This window comes from Dufourea novaeangliae, unplaced genomic scaffold, assembly GCF_001272555.1.
Source record: "Dufourea novaeangliae isolate 0120121106 unplaced genomic scaffold, ASM127255v1 scaffold125, whole genome shotgun sequence".
Taxonomy (NCBI): Eukaryota; Metazoa; Arthropoda; class Insecta; order Hymenoptera; family Halictidae; genus Dufourea; species Dufourea novaeangliae.
Window position 1 is genome coordinate 2922942 of NW_015374020.1, and position 25893 is coordinate 2948834.

A 25893-nucleotide genomic window follows, 5' to 3' on the forward strand; every position below is an offset into this window, starting at 1 on the left:
ACTTTAAGTGTTCGTACGAACTAAAATTTTTATTACATTTCATTGAATTTCTTCATTTTCAAGGTTGATGAGCATTTAGGATACAATAGAAACTTACAATCAGTAGGTATCGATATGAGAAAGTTGATTTTTTTTATTAAAATATTACTGAAATCTTCGATCCGGCCCACTGTGCGACGACGAAGGGTATGGAATTCTATTTATTCCTCTTTCCGTCGTTCCGAAGCGAGAGCCTTCGTGCCCTGATTGTACCTAATTTATTTCTCGCCACGTAAACAACTCGGCGTCTTCGGCGAGGAGAAGAGAGATGCCCCTCGATAATTCATGGACGATTGATGCGGTCATTATTTAACGAGACCACGGGATACGATGGGGGAGGAGGAAACTAGGCTCGATTAAAAACAAACAACAGCCGCCCACACGCGTGGTTCCTCGCGAGTCGAACGTTTCCGTGTGGACCGCACCGATAATTGGCCCTGGTAATCGAAAATCCACAATGAGCTTCGCTTCCACCCTTCCAGCTTCGTTTCGTCTCGTCCCGTTCCGATTCGCTTCGATTCCTGTTTGAATAGCGTCACGTCTGTGTGCGGCCCCGTGCAATTTCCTCGACCAATCGCGATTCGTGGGCCACATCGTGGAACGTCTAAGAAAACATCTTATTATTCCATCGGGTCTGCGGTAAACAACGTCCCCTGGCGTCTACGACTGGTTGTGTACGTTTATTATACAGGGTTTCTCACCCGATTTTGACATATTCATTTTCTCTCTATTGTTACACGTAGTAAAAAATGTTTCAGCGGAGGCTTGAATGGTATCGAGTGGAGCATACTCTGATGTTATTAGTTTTTTCGTGAGTAGACGCGCAAAGGTCATATAAAGGTTAAATTTGTTTTTTTAAATGGAATGAGGTATTTATTGTCGTGGTGTTTTAGAATTATTTAAATTGAAATATCTCCTGAACTACTAACTTTTCGACATACATAGGTTAGTACCTTTTTATAACGAATGTCCAGCTAATTGTAACAATCGATTAATCGAAAACTCGCGAGAGACAGAAACAATACATTTTATCGCGAAAACATGTAACGAGATGCGGGAAGCAGCGAGACGCGCACGGTTTGTAAAGCACTTAACACGGCCAATTTAAATAATCGAGGCGCGGCGATGCACACCGAGCCGCGAATAATTAGTGCACTTTCTGTGAAACGAACGGGGTCCCATTAAGAGAAACACTAATTGAATTGAACTTTCCACGGGAATTCGTGTATTTACGAGGGGGCGATTGTTCCCTCGAGCAGCAGTCATTTGTCATTTCAATCAAGATCTATTTGATCGTCTAACGGTGGACGATGGTGAAATTGCAAACCTGCGTGGACCAAGTGACTTGGTCGTTCTGAGGCCTGTCAACGACGACGTTAACGTAAGTCACGATATTACACGCGGTAGATTTTGTGACAGCGACCTTCGCCTTAATGGCTATTAATTGTCAATTGGGCTTAGTTATGCAGAAACCTACCAAACGTCAAGACGACAAACAATTAGTTAAATGAAGTACGAATCCCATAATTTTGTGATCTTTATTATAGAAAAAATATTACAGCCCATTATGTAACTCTTGCATTATACAATTATTAGAACTATACCAAGTCATAGAAGATTAAAAATAAAATTAAAATTAACTGTATAAAATTTAAAATAATATTAATTATACTACTCACTATTAAATAAGACATTGGAAGATATTGTAAAATAACAATGAATACAATATATCCAATTGAAATAAAGCTACTTTCTTTTAACTTAAAATTTTCAAACTAAATGTACTTAATTTCAGATCATTGAGGATTGGTAGTTTTCTGCATAACTTGACCCAATTCTGTTACGATCGCGAACAACGACTCGGGATACTCGGGACACGCTGAATCATGGGGTGAATTAATTAATTCCCGATTGGTTGAATCGCAATCATTCGAACATTCGTTATCGAAAGAAGTTGGACGTCCATTCGACGGGATTAACATAAGGTAATAGTCGCGCTGGCTCCTGGTCGGAATATCTCACGGGAAATGGTACTGGAACTCCGACATTATCATTCGCAGGGAAAACTTTCCCGAAATTGCTCCGATTCTGCGAACGCGAAATGAAAAAGTTGCGAAGTTACACGGGACGATGAGAAAGTGGAGGGAAAGTCGCGCGGATCGTCGATGTATCGATTAAAAATTTTCCGTTCGGTTTCACGGGAATTTCCGACCAACTTGACCGGTACCATTTAATCGGCAGGAATCAATGAACGACCAGCGAAACGGTTAATAGGCAGAAACTGCCAAAATTCGGCTTGGATTTGCTATTCTTTCATAAAACTTCGTACACGAAAATTCATTAATTTACACCTCGTAGATAAATTAATTATTGCAGTTCGATCATTATTATTTAGTGCAATTTTAACTGAATGTTGGGGTTTTTTTTGTAGTGGAGGAATGTTACATCTGTCCAGGTAACGTAGTGATCCATGATTTTTTCAATTTTCGGTTTTAATCATTAAGATTCAATACGTTCAACAATTTTTGTCCCATTATGCCATACATGCCGTAAAGTGGGTAATTTTCACAATTTCTAGAGCTGCAAAATCGAAAACGATCATTTTCTGACAAAATTAGAGGTTTCGACGCATGCCCTCGACAGGGAGGCCCTCGAACTGTCCGACAGTTCCGTAATCTATCGTCTAATTCCACACGAATGCCGTCGCAGCCGCAATCTTTCGTCGAAAAATCGTGGTTTTCCGTCCTGTTCCGTGGTTGTTCGCCACATTTCCGCTAAAACACGATTTCTCGATCTTCTCTGTGACTACAAATTTCGACTCAGTTTTCATCGATTTCCAAAGCATTTAGCTGGACATATCATAAAACCTGTCGCGTTATCGCATCAACATATGAAAGCCGCGTGCGCATGTGGGCTTTGCATTTCCAGTGTCGCTTACACACAATATCGTGGCTAAATTGTCATCCCATGGAGTACACACTGCCTCTCTCGATGTATGGCGAAACCTACATGTATGGCCTGTCCATTAGAGTTAAAACGACCGCGTTCCGTCGATTAAGCTTATTATCGGCGCGGCCGCTTTGTGTGCAGATTAGGTGGCGCGATCGAAATCGACCGCCCACTGGCATGCCGGAGCACGGAATTTGTATGGGACACACGGCGAAATAGAAGAGGATTTTCGGTTGCCCTCCGTGAGCTGAGCGTCGATGGGATTCGTGACTTCGGCCACGAATTTCATTCGGAATTTTATTTCGCAGTTTTGTAACTCGGCGACGGCCTAGTTCACGAGCTCTTCGATGAAATTCCTTCGGAATCGGTCTTGTGTTCCTGAGAACGTACACTTTGATGTCGAATAATAGTAGAATAAACAGCTTCGAGGTGGTCACTGGAAATTCTTTAGGGATCCGATAGGTTCTGTTGCTACGAGAGTTTATTAGGAATATATGGATTTCGTATAAATGCAAATGTTGTATTTTATTTAACCTGTGAATCGAGACGCTGAATTGTTCTTGTATACTAGTTTACAGAAATTAATCGTTCATTCTATTCTGGTAACACGTTCGCTACCACCGTTACATATATGTGTGACGCTGAAAGTTTTCAGTTACCATATTTTATTAGGCAAAAGCAAAATGTCTTTTGAAATCTTCATCTATAATTTATATTATTCGTTATCTCCGTTTTATGCCTTTACAGTACCTATGTATATAGAATTCGCTGTCTACTTATGATACAACGATATAACCGATAGCGACAAAATTCAACATTATCAGTATACGTATCGTGACGTCAGATCTTGTTAGTCTCGCGCAACCTGTCTCTCTCAAGACCTCATGCAGCGTAAGAACCTTCCCCCAGATCCTTCAAAGGCCAACTAGCACCATGCGCCTGCCCCTCAAAAGACGTTGACGCTTTCCTCTCGTCAGTCTTCATTTCCTTCGACTCGACACGTTCTCGAAAACCATTCGAGGAGCCTGGTTGGGACGGAAACGCGGAGAACGCAAACCGCGAGAGGCTTCCGGGAAAAGGTGGAACGGCTACGCCGAGAAATCCCACACGGGAACTCTTGAAGTTCCAGGCGGTAGACGAAGCTTCGTCGACGAGTCGAAAAAAAAGGCCAGTGGTCTGAGTAAATAAAAAAAAAAAGAGGAAACGGAGTGTGTCTGTTTCAGCGAATTTATCTCGAGTCGATATTTTGTCAGGATTTTATTTTTGATTGAAGAGTTCAAGCTTTTGGAAAGAAGAATATCCTCGTGTTCGACAAAATTATTCTAATTGGTTAATGTTGGGGGTAAATAGTGGAGAATATATGTATACGATTGATCACCTTTGCAGAGTAATTATCTGTTTATGTTTACGCGGTAAGAAGGACATTATGGATTCCATAATGGACACGGAAGAAACTGTATTTGTTTTTCATTTGATTACTTATTGATATTTAGTGAAAGGATACAGTGAAATAGGAGAAAGATGGTACTCGTGGATCGTTTGTCCTTGATTAATCTTTTGGGTAGCTTCTGTGTATCTTGATCAGGCAATCAAGAACCACTTCTTACAAAGTTTGTGGAGGTTCATTCGATAATTTTAAGTTCAAGGGAACGAGGTTCGTTTCTGAGGCACGACTATGTTATACCCTGGAGTGAAGTACAGTAATGGAACAGCCTCTAATTAGAAGGGGGAATTAAAATAAATACCGGGGAACTTTCTCGATCGGGGTTCGTTAAAAATATTCTGGGACTGAAGGAATGTGTAGACAGTCTGTGTAGAACATTTACAGTATTACAGTGCAGTTAAAATATATTCTGATATGATTTTAACTTAATTAAAATTTTTGTTGCTCGACTAATAACAATAAACTCATTGAATGTTTGCTGTGAAATAATATTACAATACAATATCATTAAAAATATTTTGGAAATTGGAGAATTCTTTTTAGAGAGAATTGTTTTTAATTATTAATCTCAAATCATTCCATAAATCGCTTTTATATAAGTAAATTACTGCTTTCCACGGCCAAGTTTCTTATCATAAGTAATCTTTATATAACAGAGTGTATCAAAGTTTTATAAAAATACAGACGTATCTATGTACTATTAATGAATACAAATTAATACAATGGTTCCTTGTACGACTTATGACAATAAGATTCGGAAGAACATATCCTAATCAGTTGTTGTTCTTTTGTCTACAGGTGACGATCTTCAGCATTCATCGACCGGGCGTTCGTCCTGTGGGAGATCGAGAGCAGAAGTAAGAGATGGCCTTTCACTGGGATAAGCTATCACCAGCGGAATTCCAACAGCTCCAGGACTTGGCAGCTTGTAAGTAAAAAGTGAAACTCCGGGCTCACGCGGCTCTGGTATCGGTTCAAACTCGGTCGCGTGGAGGATCGAGTATCAGTGAACAGACAGCTGTGTATGTCGTAAGCTCTTAAAAACACAGTATACGTTTTCGAGAACAAATAACAGAACAATCTAACCGATCGATTGTTGAGACCAGCTCTTAAAACGAAATATAGAGAGTTTCGGGTTTCGAAAGTTTCGAGTGTTTCGAAATCTTACAAAGTTAAAAATTAGGTTCCAATCAAACCCTAGTTATAACCGATCAATGCCTGTAAAAACGGTGAATGTTCCTAATCATAGTAAAGTTTTGAAAGGGACAGTTATGAAAAGCTCGTCCCATTCATACACTTTCGTTGTGTTTCTTTAATAAATTTGGTAACAAAATTGATAACCTAACCAACGATTAGCAGAGTATTAAACAAAAGATACCGGACACTTCATGTTACTGTTCTTGACTAAATATCTGTTCACATGTAGTAAGAAAGAAGTTAGTCGGTAATAACAATACTTCGCAAAACGTTTCGAGAAACTATCAGAAGTTTTACTTTTGATGTCAAAAAAGTTCAATCGTACGTTACTGCCTTGCTTGAAATGACGACTTCAAACTAAACGCGAACGCATATGCATGAATGTCGCTAGAAAACAAAAAGACGATCGTCCTGGACAGACCTTCCAACTTCATAAAATTTATAATGTCCCTTTCAACACGCGTCCCTTTCATCCCACCTCTCCCCTAAATACTGAATCTGCCGGCAAACAAACCTCGAGGAACGAACGTCAACAGCTCGCGTAGTACCGCTCGAAGCGTTAATTAGAGCGATATCGCGGCGATGTTGGTTCGTTCGTCGAGCCGTTCTCAAACGGCCCCGGCAAGAAACGGCGGACAGAGAGACGACGGAGCTTCCGTCGATTTATCGTCGGGCTACTTGCGTGGAAGAAAATGAGCGAGCGGGAAACGATCGATCGATCAGACATCTCGGATTCAGTTGTTTGCAGAGGAAACAACGCCGCGGAATTGACTAATAATAGGCGACCATTGGCCTAATCTACCGACGCCCCCGACGCGACGTCATAATGCACTTAACGGACAGGATATTTTTGGACGGGGAACAATTTTCGGGTTGGGGAGGGGGGATCGGGGGTCGATTGACAAGAGGACGATGATGGATCGCGCGATTAACGTGCCCGTACGGAAATTTACGCTTCCGCCAGAAAATCGGTCCTCGCCTGTGTCCCCTCTTTATCGAAAGGGAAATTGTCGACTACATTGGCAAAAATGAAACACCAAAACCCGTGGGATATTGAATCGTGGACGTGATTTCTGCTTGCTCCACCGAGAAAGATTTATTATTTTTGTTATTTATAATGGATTAATAATATATCAGTTCGGTAAGGGTTTGATGTCATTTAACACCTTGACTGCCACAGTGAAAATGGCCGTACGTAGCCAGACATATATTATTTCGTTTCCTAAGTCATAGAACGTCGAACATATATACGTTTAGTTAATAGAGGTCGTGAAGCTTGCTTTAAAAGTATACTGCAATATTAATTTTACGCGAAAATTCTGTAACACTATTTAAATAATCTAACATTTTTCGGTGACATGGCAGTCAAAGTGTTAAGACATTTATTGGGTTTCTTGACGAAATGTGTAATGTTAAAAGTAAAATGTAAAAAGGAAGGGGTAAGTAGCTAAGGGCAATCATGATCAGACATTAAGTGAACTGAAATTATGTAATTTCAATCAAACATTCTCCTGTTCTTTTAATATTACATCTATTATGCAATTCAAAGTACAGCAGTACTAGTAGATCCAGTCCGTAATGGCCAGACACAAAATGAATTGAATTTCTTCTTATTCAAGTACTTCGGTACTTTTTCTCCCATCGGTATCAGCCTAAAACGTTCAGAATTTCGTGCTAACCGTATCGAAATTCGTTTCTCGCCACGATTCGACGATAAACAATAGAGGGATTCGATTGAAGAGGCTCGTATACACAAAATTCCGTCTCCCAAATCAGCAGACTGTCCCAGTTAAGCTCATATTCCAGGGTGGCTTACACAAGAAGGATACATTCTCGAAATTTGGAATTTATCTCGTGGCCAGACACGTCTCGTCGCGGCCCGAATAAATTTTAGTTCCTCTCGGACGATGCCTCTGGAATTTCCATAATTCCATAAACAACGGGGCCGGATGACTCTACGACTTTCCCTTGGTGTTTCGAAAAGCTACTCTGCTCACCGTACGATCCATTGCAATCATTAAAACACCGGACAGAGAAAAATGGGTGGGCTCAACTGTTAGACAGTGTCCACTTCCATTTTTTCGGCCCTCGAAACATTCGTTCTTGCATCTGAATAAGAACAATATCGTTGTAAAAAGCTCCCAAAATTTATTCTTTCTTAACATTTCTCTAAAGTTTCTATCATGATTCCTATAAAAATTCGTCCTCTCAGGTTTTCATAACTACAATTACGCCCAGATTCCACGAAAGTTTCGGGGAATTGTTTCCTACGAACGAAGATCTTGTTTTCTATCTGGATGATAAATGAATACTCGTGCAGTTAGATAGACGAGAAACTTAGGTTGTGTTATTAATTTTCTTCAGGACACAAAAACCGGAGCTGAGATAAATTTCACGTCGCCGGGTGAACGTTAATTAGAAAAGTGACAAAAAAATTTGGTGTCCTACTGATACACGGGAACGAGTCCTTATTCGACTCGTAAAAGTGTTTTGTTGCGACTGAACGCAGGTAGGCGACGGTTGCGACGACCTTAGCGTCTTGGACCGTCGATATGGTCAAAGTAAATCAAACCGTCGTAAAAGGGATACCTTGAATAGCTGCACATCACGTACAAAACATTCACTTTCCTAAGACCATTTCTTCATTGTATTTCGACGCTCACTTCCAGGAATCTTAGACAACGATACATACCCCAAGGCCCCCACTTCTTTCACTTTGTATACACCAACCAAAACGCTTTATTTTTTACCACTACACAAATACATTTAACCAATCACAAGCCAATACGTAGCAAGAATCGTCTACGCATACGACCACCAGACAGAAAACATTCAGCCGTCAAGAAGGACACATCTATCAATCATAGCAAACACAACTATTACATATTAATTTATCAACGAGCAGTAGCAAACCGTGAGCTTATCGTGAGTACATTGCAACATGTTTCTGGTTCGAAATATTTAAATATTTATGTATGTTAGGTGTATCGTATTATAATTCATTTATTATTACAATGATCTGACGAGGGAAGGACCCCAACTGCCAGAGTTCGATTTTAACAGGGTTTTGTGTAGATATTCAATAATTTTGAAGGCATAAGCAATTAAAGTTACGAAACTTCGAGGAATATTATGAGTACCTATAACTCAAAGTTATCGAAGTTGACGTTGACAAAGTAGAACAAGATTATTTCAGTGAACAGAAATCGATCCCAGGACCTCCGATTTACCAGTCAAACATCCTTATACTTCGATAAATTTGACTTACAATAAATAAATAAAAAGTTTAGCACAGTGATCTTGGAATTCTGAAGCCAATGATATTTGTTTCAGTCGCATATGGCCATTAATTCATAAAATATTTAATGGTGAGTGCTGAGAAGCCTCGTACACTCATCGAAGATTGTATGTTCATAGTTACCTCTTAAAGGTACGTAACTTTAATTGTTTATATTTTTCAAATTATCGAATGTCTACCCCTAATATTTTACATATAACATTTAAACTCTCTATACTATCATCGCTACAAAACCCCGTTACAATCGAAGTCGGACAGTCCTTCACCGTATCGTGTTTAACTCGACGAAACGGTACACGTTCGAAATGTCAAAGTTCAGTTTCGGCACCATTGTTTCAGATTCGACGCGAAAGCTCCAAGATGTCCTCACCGAATTTTGCGGATCGAACACAACGCCCAGCGGCGCGCCGAAATATCATCCGGATGGGGTAAGCTGTACCAAAACTCTCTAATTATCGAAACCAACAACCAATCCGTCCTCGAAATTAGATTCCCCGTTCGATATCCCCGTAAATCTTGTTTTCGTTCTACGATACTCGAACTTCGAATTAATCCGTGGTTAACAAAGGATCCTTTGACAAGGCGTCTCTTCCATTGTCAGTCACCGAGACTTCCAAATGAAAGATTTTTCTAGGAAGTTACTCAAACATCGCCGAAATTACTATCGATCGAGGAACGAGGCGACATCGTTTCAAACGATTTCACTCGAATTCTCGCGGTTTATCGAGTCCGTCGAATTCCTTCATTAACTTTATAACGATTTCACAGGGAATGCGGCATACCTTAATATTCTAAATTGTCCATCGGATGGAGGACACGTATGGAATTCGTGACCGTGTGTAGTATATACCCAGAAAATTTCAAAATTTCAAACGAAGTAATTACACGACCATTGTCACGGGATAGAGCGAAGAAAATGTTCATCGCGAGCTCGAAAACCAGGCGGTTGTTATTCCATCGGCTTTTTTCCAACTTCGCCGCGGTCCTCGAAAGTGCTCATCGGCGAAATTTCCGCCGATTCGCGGAGTAATGCGTCCACGACCTGCATTTTCCCCGTGTTTCGCCACGAGTGCAGCATTCGAGACAATGACGACAGATAATGAACCACCGCGGACGAAATTATCGTCGTAATGTCTCGTAAACATTTTCCAAGATCATTATCCTTATCCTTGAGCACTTCACTTTAGTTATAACCTTTAGTCTTTTTTTTTTTTAAGAATCTTTCAAATTCAAAACATTTGAGTTTAGAACACTAAATTGAAGGTGTAGTGAATTTAGGCCCTGAGTTAGGACACTTACAGTCTATGGCAATCAATTGAGAAAATAATTAATCCAGGTCTTGACCTAGGGCATGAATAGTTAAATTGAACGAGTTACTGTGAAAAAAAAACCCCAAAGAAACTTTGATTATCTCCGTTGGACAGTTGAATACCTATCTGTATTCACGTATACGTAACATCGTTTTAAAAATAATCGCCGAAAAACCTTTGGAAACAGAAACCGTGATGTTCATGGCTTCTCTGAGAAACTTCATGACGCGTAATCTCCAGTACCTCGCGAAGACGAGACTAAGACAGCTAGCAAATGAATTCCCGAACGGCGCCTGGAGGAATTAATGCCGCGCGGAATCGATGTAGAGACGTTGAACAGCTCCGCTGTCGAAGCTATACACGCACATACAAGCCTGTGTTGCGTCAGCGGAGCCAGTTCGGAAATGTGAGAACGTTTCTCGTTTGCCAGACGCGAAACGGTATAAATTACCTAGGAATATTGTTGCACGGGAGGAGGTGAGGAGAATAGCTTCGATAACTCGCTGTGGGACAGTATATAAAGTGGGGGAACAGGGAGGCATCATCGTCACAGTGGATATAAAAGTTGTGCGCTAGCCATAAGGGACACGGTTGGCGGTTAGAATTCGCCTCTGCGTTACACGACACTGCGTTTCATGGCTCGATTCCTATACAGAAGCCAAGCGTTACACGTATGCGCATAGGTACACGCGAACAATTCACAGGGAAAGTACAAAGCGTTAGCATGCATCGCGGAAACACTCGTCCCATAAAATCCCGAACTATTCCTGTGGCCATTACAGTGGGTTATATACGTCTGGTACCATGAGAACAGGTGCGAGTTATTGCGAGTTTATACCGCGCACAGACAAAGCAGCGCGCCTGTTTGTGTATCGAGAGAGGTGCGCTCCCATTCAAACTGCCACAGCCCTTCAGAATCGAGGCGGTCGCATACAAACGCGGGTCCTTTGCCACCCGATGGGTCCGAGAATTCGTTTAACTTCTGTCACCGGGCCGTCGAACGAGTCGCTCACTGTTTCCGGAAATTATTAGCGCCGAATGGGAGATTGTTTGGGTGGTTTTGTTGGCCGGAAGGAACTTATTATACGCGGGGGTGATGAGACTCGAGAAATGGGGTAGAATTTTTAGTTGGTTAATGTCGTGAATGGAATTTTGGGCCTGATGTGTTTTTAATTGTATGCACAAATTGAGACTGCTTCTAATCGTCACGTCTACACTCGTCGGTCGTGCACAAACAAATACAAACGAACATAAACGAACACAAACGAGCGTGAACGAACGCAAACAAACATAAACTATTATTTTTTAACTACTACAAGGTGAACCATGCTTGTTTGCATCTAATCGTCTTTTCTAATGTTTGCAGTAGTTCACACTCGTTTGTTAATCTCCGTTAATAACCTAATACAGTTGACCCGATATCACGAGTGATACATGAACGATAGACAGTGATTACATATTGATGTATTGTTTCCGTAGTAAAGATCAATTACAATTTAACAAGATGAGATCACATTTTGCAAAGGTATTCGATCATAGAGGATTGAGATCGATACGAGGATGCAAAGTGACACCACAGTTTTTCAGATTTTCATGGATCATCCCGAGGATTAATTCACGCCCCCGAAACGCGATAGGGAATAATTTTTCTGAGCGGCCGGGTGTCAATAATAATCGGTTATTAAGGGAATTTATGGTCCTCGCGAGAACGGGAACCACAACGACGTGGTGGTTGTTATCGTGGTGGACACGATGGCTGATAATGTGCCTTCCGTGATGGATTGTCGTGCGACGGATCGGCCGCAGAGAAGCCCTGAAAGACGAGTATACATCGTTATCTGGCACCAGGATAACGATCCTTTATATCGAGCCACCTCTCCGCGCCGCCGGCTGTATTTATAATACTTCCCTTTCGTGAGATACGTCGCCAACAGCTTGAGGAAATGTTGTGCAATTGACTACCCCGACCATCCGTCTCTGGCGTCTTTCTTTGTTAATTAACAGTCACCTCTCGCCGTTACACTCTGTATTACGATAATAGACAGTTCGCTCGGCAGCTTCTTTTTTCTGTTCTCTGTATATTAACTTCTGGAATACGGAACAGGACAGTCGAGAAAATTGTTTAATCGTAGTTTCATGGATTTCGAGCTAAAAATAAAGGCGAAAGAAAAACTTTCTACCTTGAAATCGCAGTCATTACGCGTGTTATAATAGATTAAATTTAATCGCAACTGGACAGTTTTGTTTAAAGGATTTTAACATCATTAGGACATTAGAAGATAAAAGGTTGTAAAAGGATTAAATCTTCGGTAAAATAGTTGATAATTACAATTTTTATTTAAAATCATCTTTGTTCATAACTAATGTTTTTTTAATATAATATTTCGTGCAGAAAGAGCTTGATTGTTCAGTTCCTGAAACGTTTAAAGAATGCTGTAGTTACACTATACGCGACACTAAATCCTCAGTTCTTTTATAGACCAGACACTCGATTGTGTCTGTGACACCTCGCATTTGTTCGTCACACCTAGACTCGTTTAACGACTTCCCAACACGCTCGGAAGATCATTCGGAAGCGGACTCGGTTTTATGACCCGTCGAATATATTTATCGTTATTTACTTTCACCCCGGGAACACTTCACCAAACCGCCACCGTGGACGTATAAATAGACGACGGGATTCTTTGATCGCGCGAAATTACGCCCGCCTTTATCCGCGGATCGTGAAAGAGGTCCGTCAGGGCCGGCGATGTCTCTGAGAGGAAATAACATTTCGCCACGATCGTCGATGTAATTCGAATCCTCGTGTTCGGGGCGTTTCACCGAGAAACGGTCGAAATCCACGAGCGAAAGTAGATGAAAAGAGTGGAAAACGATATCGGCCGATATACCCGTCCACGTTGAACCCGAGAGTACCAAGATACAGAAGCGAAATTAATTTTCAGTTGGATACGAGGGAAGTTTATCGGAAGAAATCATTGATGTCCGAATTTTTTATCCGAGTTGTGATTTCTCGAAGTGGAAATGGACATTTCATTATTCTACTTCGATTTAAAAGCAGGCAAATTTGATAGAGATCATTCCACGCGAAATAGGACACTTTTTGGAGTAATAGGTTGGATTTTTTGTTAAATTTGGATATGTTACTGTCTTTAGTGGTATGTAAATGTATTTCGAAGGATTTTAGAAAATTTAAAAATTATTGGGTTTACAACTGTATAGAGTGTCAACCTTTTTTCAATAAATTATAACTGCTGAACAAGTAAACTGAGCTTTATGAGTGCTTACAGTGAAGACATAAGAGAACCTAATAAAAATGATTACAGTTAAAGAAAAATATATTTCAACCATGTATCTTACAATTGTCTTAAAGAAATGCAATTTTATAACTCGCGAATACATTTCGACGACGAAAATTCTGTTTTCCTGGAAGAATGACTTAATAAATTGCAGGATTGAATACGTCCAACCGTAAGTAGCTCGGTTCGCGTGTCCCTTTGTCCCCATAATTCGGCAGCGAGTCCCGGCATTAGGACGGACAAATGCATCGTTTGTAACGTGGTCGGACGTTTTCGTCCTTTCCGTCCTGCTTAGGATCACAGAGAGTCATAATTGAACATGCCATACATGGCTGACTAATCCCACGTTGGTCACGATCGACCTCGAATCTCCATCGCTGACCACTACTGAGAGAATTCAATTCGCTGTGTCACGCCTTCCTCTAATATATACTATCAATTATGCAGCGTCGGATTAAGGTGGCTTCGGCGTTAATCGAACATTAAGAAGTTCGGTGTACCGATAATGCCAAACGATCCGGGCTTGATCCTGTTGGAGTGCCTTGTGTATCCTATGTATGTATACTTACGTTTTATGTATCCTATGTAGTTTACATATTCTGTACCTATATCATTTACTTCCTGCATTTTTTTATATCCTCTATAATCCGTGTATTTTGTACATATACCGTATTTTCTATAGTTTATATGCCCTGCATATTTTATATCACAGCCTCCATATTCTGGAGATTGTTGTGTACATTCTGTGGATACAAGATATTCGAAGTATTCCAAACATATAGGGCAGTATACATACATATCCTTTCGCTACAAACACTCGAATGAAGTCATTTTTTTTATACTAATCTCGGTAAGTCTTCTGAATTCTGTTCCTTATGTTACTGTGTCGTTTAATGAGTAAATTAAATAAGGCACCGACTATTGAAATTGTTAACAGAGCGTACAGACTAGTTCTAGACTAATTAAAAATGGAATATACTACAAAAGAATCTCGTTTCATTATCGGGAAACTTTGCTGAACAAATACACAGGATTTGTTCCTACAATACAGAGAACGCCATTCGAAAAACGTCATTCAAACTGCCTACCAGAAAAGTTTAAAGTGGAAAGTCACGTCGAACACAATATTGGCGACTTACCTTCGGGAGAGTTGGTCCGTCGAGCTCTGTACTAATCAAAAACTTTTTGCACCTCACGATGAATATTACAAGCTCTTGCAAAACTCGGATACCCCTTTTCTTTAACGCCCGCTGCGAAGACGGTTCCGAGCGAGCCATTATAGAGCAGCTGTTATCGTTAGACACTAATTGGAATGAAATTCCGTGGAGAATCTAACGCGTTCCGTAATGAATGAACAGGACCAATCAGGAACATATTACTTTCGTAATTCATTCATAAAACGATTTAAATGATATTTATTGACTCCACTTGCTCCACACGACAAATATAAAATATAGACCAGAAATTTGAATTTAATCTAAAATCGTTAGGTGTCCCAAAGTTCTGGTCAGAAGTATTACATGCAAATCTCAGTACGCGTTTTTGTACACTTCAATATTTATTCTAAAATAGGCTTTCTAGATGCTATTTAACTCATTGGCAACCAAAAGGATAGATCAGCCTTCGTCATAACACAGCTGTTGAATATAAAGATTCGCTATTAACACTACGATTTTATTTTCCATTCGGATCTAAAGCTTCATTTCACCTGTCAGAAAGTCATACAGTCTCCGAAAAACCGAGTCAGAACTTTCAATTTAATCATATGCCTCTTTCCAATCGAACTCATTCAGACCCAAATCTATTCACTACTCAACCACCAAAGTCCTGATAACTTTCTACCATCTAAACACTTCACAAATACGATAATACCTCCGCCCACTATCTCAATCACGATCACATTGTCTCCAACACCATTTTCCGTCTCCCCCTTGCTCTTGATAAATCGTCGTTGATCATCGGTCGACGACAGGACCGCCGAACTCCATTCCTCGAAACTTCTTCGTAAGAAACTGTTTTCCCCGCGAACTCTTCCCAAGCATGATTCACATTTGCTCGTATTCGCGACCCGCGACGAGTGCAGAGGCTCGACTTGGAAAGTTCTGGCAAGTTTTTCCGAGAAACTGGCGAAAAAGAGCGGGGTCGAGGATGATTTTAATTATGAAATCGACCGAGCACTCGGGACGAGGAACGTTTTTTCGCGACGTAGAGCCTCGCAATTGGCTTAACTTTTCCCGGATCTGGCCGCGATTTTGCACGAAGAATTCAGTCGAAAGCTGATTTAGCCTGTTCAACGACGTGAATGGCGCAGCCCTGTAAGCCGCTTTCCACCCAGCCAACCGAGTTTCGACGGATTCGCTGGTATTTCCGCGGTAAATCATTATCGGCGTACTTCTGTTGGCCGATACTCAACGGGAGTCCCCTTCGTTCCTTGCGTATCCGCCGGATGATAGGCCTAATGCCGAGAATATGCGAGGGAAACGGCCCTCGCAAACGAACCACGCAAAGCTAAACTCAATTCTCTTCACCGTGAATCTAATTGCGAGTCCTTCGTCGGCTACCTCTTGCTCTACTGGACGGATGCGTTAACCTGGTTCCATTCTTGGATCCTCTATGTTTGATGATTCCTGGAAGGTTGTTTTTTCTTTCTTTCTTTCCTTCTTTTATTTCTTGATTGACCTGTAATTGATGGATTGTGAAACTATTCGACATTTAAATATCTCTACTTCCACATAAATGAGAGGAGCTAGAATAGGTGACTCTATAGGTAAATTAATTTTTGTCATCCAGTTAGCTACCTTGTTCTATTGGACGACCATGGACCTGCTTTCCATTGTGAATCCTCTATCTTTGATGATCTCATTTCTGAAGGTTTTCACAATCCAAATGCCAAGAATTCGGCCTCGTCTGTTTTTTAAACATTGATCATCCTGGTCTAATAGATTTTAAGATCGTTCGACACCTGCATGCCTCTACTCGAAACTGATAAAGTGCAACAGGAAAAGGCAATAGACTCGAATCAGACTAAAAAGAAACATTTCGAATTTTCCCTTCGTGCCTCACCGAAATTCCATACAAAATAGCCGCCACAAGGCAACATAATTAACAGTCATGCATAAATTCAATCGTTTCATCGCTTCACAGAAACATCTGCAAAGTTTCCAGTTTATCTCCACAGAATCCACCGCCCCTCGATGGGCTGTTTCAAAGCGACCACCGTTCGATATCCACCGCGATCCGTTTCGGTTTTCGAGTATATTTCAAACTCTTTCGAAACTTTCGACTCCTGCACAGCGCATAAATAACGACCGCAACAGCGACAAGGATACAAAAGGGTGGAGGACCATTTAAATCAGTGAAACGAGAAATAAAAACTGGCGGCACGGTTCTTTCTATTTATCCTCGGACCAGGCCGGCGAGAACTTCGAGTTCGGTCGAGGCGGGAATGTTTACGGAAATAATAGTTTCGTAAAAATAGGAAGAGGAACGTAAGAAAAACACTCTGCATCCACGGACAAAAACGCGTTTCCTTCTCCGTATCACGCGTCGATTATTTATGAGCGAATCTCACGGTTATTTTCGCAACGAAACCACGATCGTATTGGTGAGTCTCGTAAAAAAAGATACCGCGTATTATATACGAGGGAAAATGTTTCTCAGGATTATGTATTTACGGCCGAAACAAGATTTTTCCCTGTAGCACGTAAAACGATTCGCGTATTAATTTACAAATGCAGTTTCGAGCCGATCCTGACTCGGCTACTTTACATGCGATTTTCACGGGAAAAATTGTAGGTATCGTTGCACCGCTGCTTCGTTAATGATCAATATAAACGGTTTATTTCGAGCAACCGGAGATCAGGGAGATATATAAGAGGATGTAATTGTACGTCAAAAAATATGTCGAAATATAAAAGACAATTTTTTTATTTGAACCACCCACAAACAGGTGCCTTGAAACAATTATACGCCCAAGTATCCGACCACCATTCGATTCTTCCGAATAGAACAAAGGTTTCCTCGATCACCTGCTCGAATTACTTTCCACCACGTGCCGCACTCAGGTGGTCCCACCTAGTCGTTCAACATTTGGTTCGAGGAGCTCGCGCAACAGTGAAATTAACGTGGAAATTAGCGTGATTCCGTTGTCCCACAATCGCGCGCGATTTTTCACGCGACGCCTGGTTGGCTCGCAGCCAGAGCCAAAGCGACCTATTCTCGCACGACCGATTAGCCATGATCTTTCCCGGTTTGTTCCGTTGAATTATCGCTTGAATACTTCGTGGATCGATTATCCAAAGCGATTCTTTTTGCCAATTACATGCTTGTATCGTTTCACATTGTTCGCGACTTTCCGATCGCCAATCGGTGATTTCATCACGTTTAACCATTGCATGACGATGGCTGGCTCACTCATTCAGTGTACTGCAGTTTTTTTTTTTAAAAGATATATACAGCTTAATCCAGAAATAATTTTTGCACTTTGGTAAAAAGATTGCTTGGAGACTCCTTGTCAGTGCGAATCTTTCGATCACTCATCGAGGATTTACTGTATCATGTATAATATCCTTTATGGATCACCGATGACTCGGCCATCGGCTTTCACGGTCCATCGTACGAAGGTTAATCGTCAGAGGTCGTCTCCAATCATAAGCAATGATCTTCAATAGGGATCGAGGACTGCCTCCGAGAAATTTTGACGGTTCACGCGCGATCGCCAGCCTCGACGTTCCATCCAGAAGCTTCGCACCCTCGTGCATGCTAGGTTTGCAGCCGCTTTGTTTCGCGGAATTGGATTTCGATGGCGGGCCAACCGTCTCCAGGGGGGGGGGGAGGGGCGGCGGCGTCTGTCCATCGATCTGATCGAGACGAAAATGGGATCCTGATTCCGTTCGGTGATCGTCCATCGTGTCCGGGTTTAACTCGATTGGTTCGCTTCCGCTGGCTACAACAATGTTCGTCATTTGGCCGAAAACGCTGGAATAGACCTCGACAGCACATGTTTTTTTTTTTTTTTTGCTAGACGTGATGCACGGAGTGGGATTTAACCCTTTGCCTTATAACATCGAGTCAGACACGATGGTGATTTCAAACTGGGTTTAATAAACGTGCATGTAAATATGAAATATTTCATAAACTATCAATCAACAAATATTATTGGCTTCTGGTGTTAAGCCTCGTTAAAAAGTCAGTGTTCGGGACAAATTGTAAGATGTTCGGGTATAAATTGTGTACTTTTGGAATAATTACCCAAAAGTTCCGCAAGTGTTACAGCTACTTTTGCTCAACAGTCGAATGACACACTGACACAGTACGACGACAGGTTATGAGAGCCTGAAATCTCTGATTCAAATACACGATTAAAGTACAAGCTCCAATTCAATTTCTATATTTAAACCTGAGTTTAATGTATCTCTCTCCCTCTTTAAAATAATTTTTCCAATGTTTCTTTCTATCTTCTATTTAGACGGCGGATAGATTTCAGACTCGCGTTTTTCCAGCTCCGTTTGGCCGACGATTTTCGTACGCCGTGCATTATTTCCCTGGGGCGAGGTTCCTGGAGACGCGATACTACTTTGAGCGTTATTGCCCTGCAGACGCGGTAATCTTGATCCCACAAGGCTTCTCTGCCCGGCAAGAAGCTTCGTTTCCCTTCAGAAATTGTCATTTCGAGGGAGGTCCAATAAAATTTCACGGTTTGTTAAGGGAACAAGAGGACGGGTCTTTGTTTTAATCCCATCGCCACCGGGAGAGAGGATAGATGGTTAACGTCTGAGATAATTATCCTCCGGCTGGAATGGGAATCAGCTTACGCTCCCCGATTCTCCAAGGGCTCGCTCGCAAACTTGCCACAGAAGACCCCGAGACACGTGCATCATTTATTATAAGACGGTTATTTCCGCGAAGAAAAAAATACCCGCTCTTGACCCTTACTCTGACCTTCTTCTGCTCCATTTCTCTCTCTCTCTCTCTCTCTATTTTCTACTTTTTTTCTCCCTACTCTCTGCCTCTGTCCCTTTCTATTCCCCCGTTTGCGCCGATTAAACGCTACCATGCCCCGCTCGAAGAGAGCCTCATGGAATAATTATCGATTGGCCAAGTACACTTTACCCTTCGAGAGTAAGCATGGTAGAGGAGAACATATACAATTAGAGGATCGAACAATTTAATAAACCACAAGAGAAATGATTTGAATAATTTTTGAAATTTTTTAGAAACTAGAAACAACACATACCTCTAATAATCTTCTATGATTATTCGGATGAAATGGAGACTACAATAAGGTTGAGTCTAGTTCTCGTTTAATTTTCAACATAATAGATCATTCAACAGAGAACCCAATGCTTCGAGTGATTTCGTAGGGTCTAAGAAACACTTTCTACTGATTCTAATCTATAAATATACTGTGTTGAGTAACAAGTCCCAAAGTCCCTCTCCAATGAAAATGAAATTACTCACTTATCCCGATAAAAACGTGAATTAAGGAGGTTCAGATTAGCCGAGACTACCCCGGTCTGTCAAACGATTACGAGAATAAAAACCGGGGGTGATACCGTCCCATCGGTTCGGGCCAATTAAGAGAAGAGGTCGTCTGAATTAAGCCAAACGGTCTGCATATACAGGGTGATCCATTATTTGGAGTACAATTGAGATGGGCGTAATTCTTTCTGAAAAAATAAGGGAAAAGTCGACAATAAAATATCTTCATAAAAATTCATACAAGTTAGTAACACAAGCAAGTACACATTTCCTCCAATTGTCACGTGGAGTGAATCACTTTGGCAAATGAATTGTTCGCATAATACTCTAATACATTCTTACTCATTAAAAAGTCAACGTTGCCAAGGAGTCTTCGATCACTCATCGAACACTTACTGTATACACTGTGCCACCTATATACTTTCCCAGCAAAAAGTAACCTTCTATCACAAAAAACTCTAGTCACCGCACAGCATGTCCCTCTCAGAAACCACGTGCGACCTTCGTTTCACGTATTCCATAATGGACCGAATGGCACGCTAGTAACGTCGATCGAGGCGAATCGTCCCGTGCGCCACGGTCCCTCGGATTAACGAACTTCCACCACGGTGGATTATTAAACGAACCATGGATAGTAGGCCCGTGCCAGGGGACACAAAGTGTGCAGTCCTCCGGTCGCAATATCCGGCGACGATACGCCTGGCCTCCAGGTCCGTCCTTCGCGTCCGGTAGGCCGAAGGACGCGATCGTTGGGAGGGGATGGGAACAGGACGGTGGATGCGAGAAAGGTGGAAAAAGCGGTTGCTCGTGGACCGCAAGGGTGCGGTTGCCTAGCTACCTACGTGACGTCACCTCTGACGCACTCGAATAAGAGAGCGAGCGTCGGTGGCACGAGCAGGACGGGAAGAAACGGGGGGGAAGCGAGGTCAACGCGTCATCATCCAACTGGGGGGTGAGGGGGGACCTTCCGAAGGTGGATTGACCGGATTACGTCGATCTTTTCGGTGATCCCCGGAACCTCGTTCCTTTACTACGCGATTAATTTCACCCCCCTGACCCGTGGGGTGGGGGAGCACCGTGTAACGAGGTCGTGGCTAGTCTCAACGAGTGGGAACGCACCATTTCCGGTGTGTCCCGTATTATTTATTAACGGTGGCGTGAGGGATAAACGGTCCCCGAGAGCATGTGGACGAACGTCAGGTACAACTGTTCTTGCTTGTCTTGTAGGTTGTATTACCGGGTGTTTTATTGCTGGAGTTAAAGTTTGGTGATCTTTGGGGGAATTGATTAACCTGTTAACTGCGCACACTTGCACGGGGGTAATTGACGCGTTGACTGCCACAGTGGAAAAGACCGTATGTAACCAGACAGGATTTATTTTCTTCTTTAAGTCATATATCGTCGTAAATATATGCGTTTAGTTTGTAGAGGTTATTGGTCTTCCTTTAAATTATATTGCGATAGTAATTTTATGCAACAAATTTGTAATGTTTGGATGACGTGGCAATCAAAGTTTTAAGGCATTCGTGAACATTTATTGGGATTCTTGATTAAGTGTGTAATGCTAAAATTGAAATATAAAAAGGAGGCTTCAGTACTGTTTCTTATATCGATATCAGCCTAAGCTGTTCAGAATTCAGTGATCAGACGGAAACAGTGATTACACGGACGCAGTTGAGAAGAAATGAAAGGAAATTAAAAGGAATAATGTGTTTATTTTAAAGGGAACATATTAACGTTTCCGTGGTAATAAGTAGAACTACATGGTATCAAGGCAGACAAAGCGTAAAAAGACTGACGTAGAACGAAAATCTCGTTTTCCGCCTGTGTGTATCATTTTAATCGTAGAGAAGATAAAAGTACCAGTAGAATTGAGAAAGAACTGGACAGACGTGTGCAGGTCTGATTACATTCTGACACATACTACTTCGTCGTAGAAGTTCATAACGTGAGTCGGAGTTTTTGTTGACACAATTGACTCAATTCAAGAAACTTATTATTTCTATAAATAAAGTAAAGCAAAACATCTTACCATATTTACCTATTTTCTAACATTGTAACTTATCGAGTAGTATTGAGCAGTACTTGAACACATACGTCAATTTTACGTACACACACTTTATTGTTGAATTTGCAATAGAATTTCCCTCTTCGAATTTTCCAACGAAAACTAATATTCCATATCTTTCTGAAGTATAATGAAACCTCCTAAAATACAAGATGATTTACCGACGTGCTTATCTAGCTGATCCCGCTCCTATTTTTATATTTCCTGTAGCGAAAACGTGACTTAGGTCTCGCCCCACAAATACCGTAAGTAGTATATACTGTTTACGGTCAGACACGGCGTATGCGTTACCGTAAATCCATTCAATCAAGGCGTCCTCGTTTCCGGACGTAAAACCGAACATTCTATTCCAACATCCGTCAATTTTCGCTCGTTCGTTCAGATTTACACAAAAACAACCCATATTATCAATGAACCAAAATTGATATTTAAAAAAAAACAACTCGATCGCATAACTACTCAGTGAAAATTTTAACAGAAATCATTTTCCCCGTCCCGAAAAATGAAAAAACATCAAGACGAAAGTGGGAAAGTTTCTCGATGAAGGATCCAATTGTATCACGTTAAAATGGTAACGTAAGAAGTCGAGAGAACAAACAATGGGATTGTCGCGAGGCTCGAACGGCTCGTCACCATCACCAGCCCCCCACGGAGTCATGTATCACGTTCGGGGATGCAAAAGATTCGCCTCGGGAGGGAAACTTTCCTGGCGACGCGAAAGAGCCGACGGATATTACATTTTCTCCGGGTCGTCTCATCTTACCTTGCAACGATTACGGCCACTGATGTCGAGTTATTCACGCTCGATGAAGCGCGGGTCCGTCGTGGCTTGTGTTGCCTTCTGAAAACGATGATGAAAAAGACGCGGCCGCTTAAGTTAGACGCTCCTCGGGGCGGTAACGTCTTTAGAAACCGGCGTCCATGAACGCCCGTAAAACACGCGTTACCGGATCACACGAGCCCTTTAACCCTTTGGGTACCGATTTATTGAAAAAACATTTTACATATGGAACAGATTTAATTTTTTTTGGTTTTTACAACTGACACAAAAAAGTAAATTTTTCTTCCAAACGCTATAACTTTTTTAATTTTTCGTACTTCTCTTTCCAAATAGGCTTAATCCCAGGATAAAGTATCTAACTTTAAGAACATTTCTTATCTATTGCATTCTAATCACTGTGTCAGATGCTGCACTGTACGCCAATAATAGTTATATCGTCGAAGAGGATCATAAGACTTCCACAATATCCGATAAACAATAAGAGGTATTGAAACAACAAAATTTCTTTTTACAATGGTTTCCTATATTTCAAGATCGTTCGCTCTCGTATTATTACATTATATGACACGTTCCGCGTATCAGCAGCGCGAAAAATCGCGGACGAGTGAGCAGCGACGAGCCTCCGGACGAAAATATTACGCTTTATTATGGTCGCGTGCATCGTTACGTTCGATTCCGTTGGTGTATTCCGCGCTAACGAACTGAGGTAAGCGCGTCAGGACAGCCTGTGAAAACGATAAAAAGTCGAACAACCGCGACAACCGGCCCCCCTGGCGCGGTAATCAGCGGCGTGTTCAAAAATACGAAAATAACGAGACGACATCGCGCGCGACCGTGTCAACGGAAATTGCGAATAAAAAGCGGGTAGAGTAGTAATTCACGGTTTCGCGACTGACACTCGTCCTGCTGTTTTTTCCCCACCCGTGGAGCAACAAGAAACAGGTATTACGAAACAGAGCGAGAGGATAAACGCTGTTCGAGGATAATTCGTAATGTTTTGCATATTCGGTATTTCCCTGTGGTCGGGGAGTCTCTTGAGTGAACTTTTCGAAGAACTACTTCCTCACCGATTTCGATGATTGTTGAATATGTTATAGAAATTAACACTCTCGAATATTTTTAATCCCAGAGGGTCAATGAAAATATTAGAAGCTTCTCAATGCTTCGGCATTACGACACAGCTTAACCATAGTCAAACTATAAACGGATATTTTTAAACATTTCAAGATTCTTTGAATCTACGTATCAAAGTTCCCATTATTCAAACATCCTATTCAATAGAAACAGAATTCCTATCCAATGGACACATCTCTCTCGTGTTTAATCAACGTCCCAAAAAAGAAAAATGAAAGATCCCTATCGATACAAAAATAAAATATGACCAGCTTTGCGTTATCGATTGAAACTGAAAAAAAAATAGTGTCGCTTTTTTCGTTCGTTTAAATTCGATCCTCCATACAAATTCAACTCGATATAAATCTCCAACCAGTAACGCGTCTCTCCAATGACAACGCATTTTAATCCCCGTCGCAACACGGTCCGCGTCAGTCAGCCCATCCTCGTACGGCTCGACTACTAAATTCTCATCTCGAGAAAGGGACTAGCATTCATCAGCGACGCTACGACCGCGCGATAAAGCATTAACCATGCAAATTCCGCGCGGAGAAAGCCTCGGTGGCTGGCTGCAGGATATCCCCGCAATATCCCGGAAGACTTTATGCCCGTCGTAATATCTCGGACCTTTGTGCGTCGTAAGACCGATATAAACCTCGTTCACCGTCAAGAATCCACCGACGCAAATATCGACGGCAACGGAACGAAAACGTGAAACGAATACATACTTCCGACGAATTGCAATGGGAACCGCCTGTGTCGCCTGTTTCATCGTAATCCAACGCTATATGCGTTCTCGAAACCTTGAGAAACAAGAGCAGCTCTCGCGAATCTAATCGGGATCTCGACGTAATACAGTGGAATCGTTCACCAGTGTTTGGAGATATAAAAGTAAGACTTATGACTAGTAGATAGACTGTGGATTTAAAAAATCACGACGAAATAGATATCTGTAATGGATAGTGATATGATGCATGAAAACAATTGCTTTTGTTGTAATAGAGGATTTTTCTTTGCAACTGCCAGAAGAAAGAACATCCAGGGGATGTAATTATACAAAGATAGACAAGTTGCGATTATAAAACGATACCTTCTTTTATGTACTGAACTCGAGCCCACAATTAGTATACAGGGTGAGTCAATAAGAACTACTATCTAAAACAACTTGTTACCTATTGGTTGTATCAGAAAATGTTTTGATGAATTAATACAGCATTATAAGAGACTCATCGTATGGATACAATTTAATTTTTTTATATCTCAAAAACAAAAAGATATAGGATATTGATCCACAGCATCCTGATCTGTGGACGAAGAACGTCAGAGGGGGATTGCACTCGAGAATTTTTCTTCGCAGCCGAGAGAATCGTGTGTGAGAGGGTCGTAGGGGAACAAGGCATGTTTCGTAGAAGCCCCGCAGCTGAATTTACTATGCAATTCCACTGCGCCCCGACAAACGCCACTCTTTTCGCCCCCATCCTCCCTTCACCAGTCCGCCTCCGCTGTTTATCTTTCTCTGTCTTTCGCCCCCCTGTTTGCGTATATCCGTTCCGCCGTGTTTCTCCTACCCCTCCCCAGAGTCACGAGAAAATATTTACCGGGCCCGAACCGCTGCTGCCCGAAGGCGCAGTTTTTAACGCGAGCGGGAATAAGCAAAGGCGCAAAATTAAAGCGGACGCCTCCGGAGATGAGGAGGCGGGGCTTTTCTCCTTGTTGCGTTTCAAAGCTGTTGCCGTCGCGTTTGAAGTGTTCCGTTTTTTTTTTTTTTATTTTCGTAATTTCTACAGTAGACTAGGCAGTTCTGAGGTAGACTTCTGGGTTGTTAGGCGGAGGCGAGCGACCGTGGAACGAGTCGGTGTATATTCAGTTGTGTATTAAATGTACTTTATCGGCCGGTAAATGTCATTAAGGTTGA

At 41.6% G+C, this 25893-nt stretch overlaps 1 protein-coding gene across 1 annotated transcript in view; it reads left to right on the plus strand.

The window, feature by feature from the left end:
• LOC107189010 (diacylglycerol kinase 1) overlaps positions 1-25893 on the plus strand; it is an 84260-nt gene that overhangs the window by 30248 nt on the left and 28119 nt on the right. The window contains exons 2-3 of the mRNA XM_015577439.1: positions 5231-5360; positions 9267-9355. Of these exons, the coding sequence (XP_015432925.1) occupies positions 5297-5360; positions 9267-9355 (153 nt within the window). The 5' untranslated portion in view covers positions 5231-5296. The remainder of the gene's footprint in view (positions 1-5230; positions 5361-9266; positions 9356-25893) is intronic.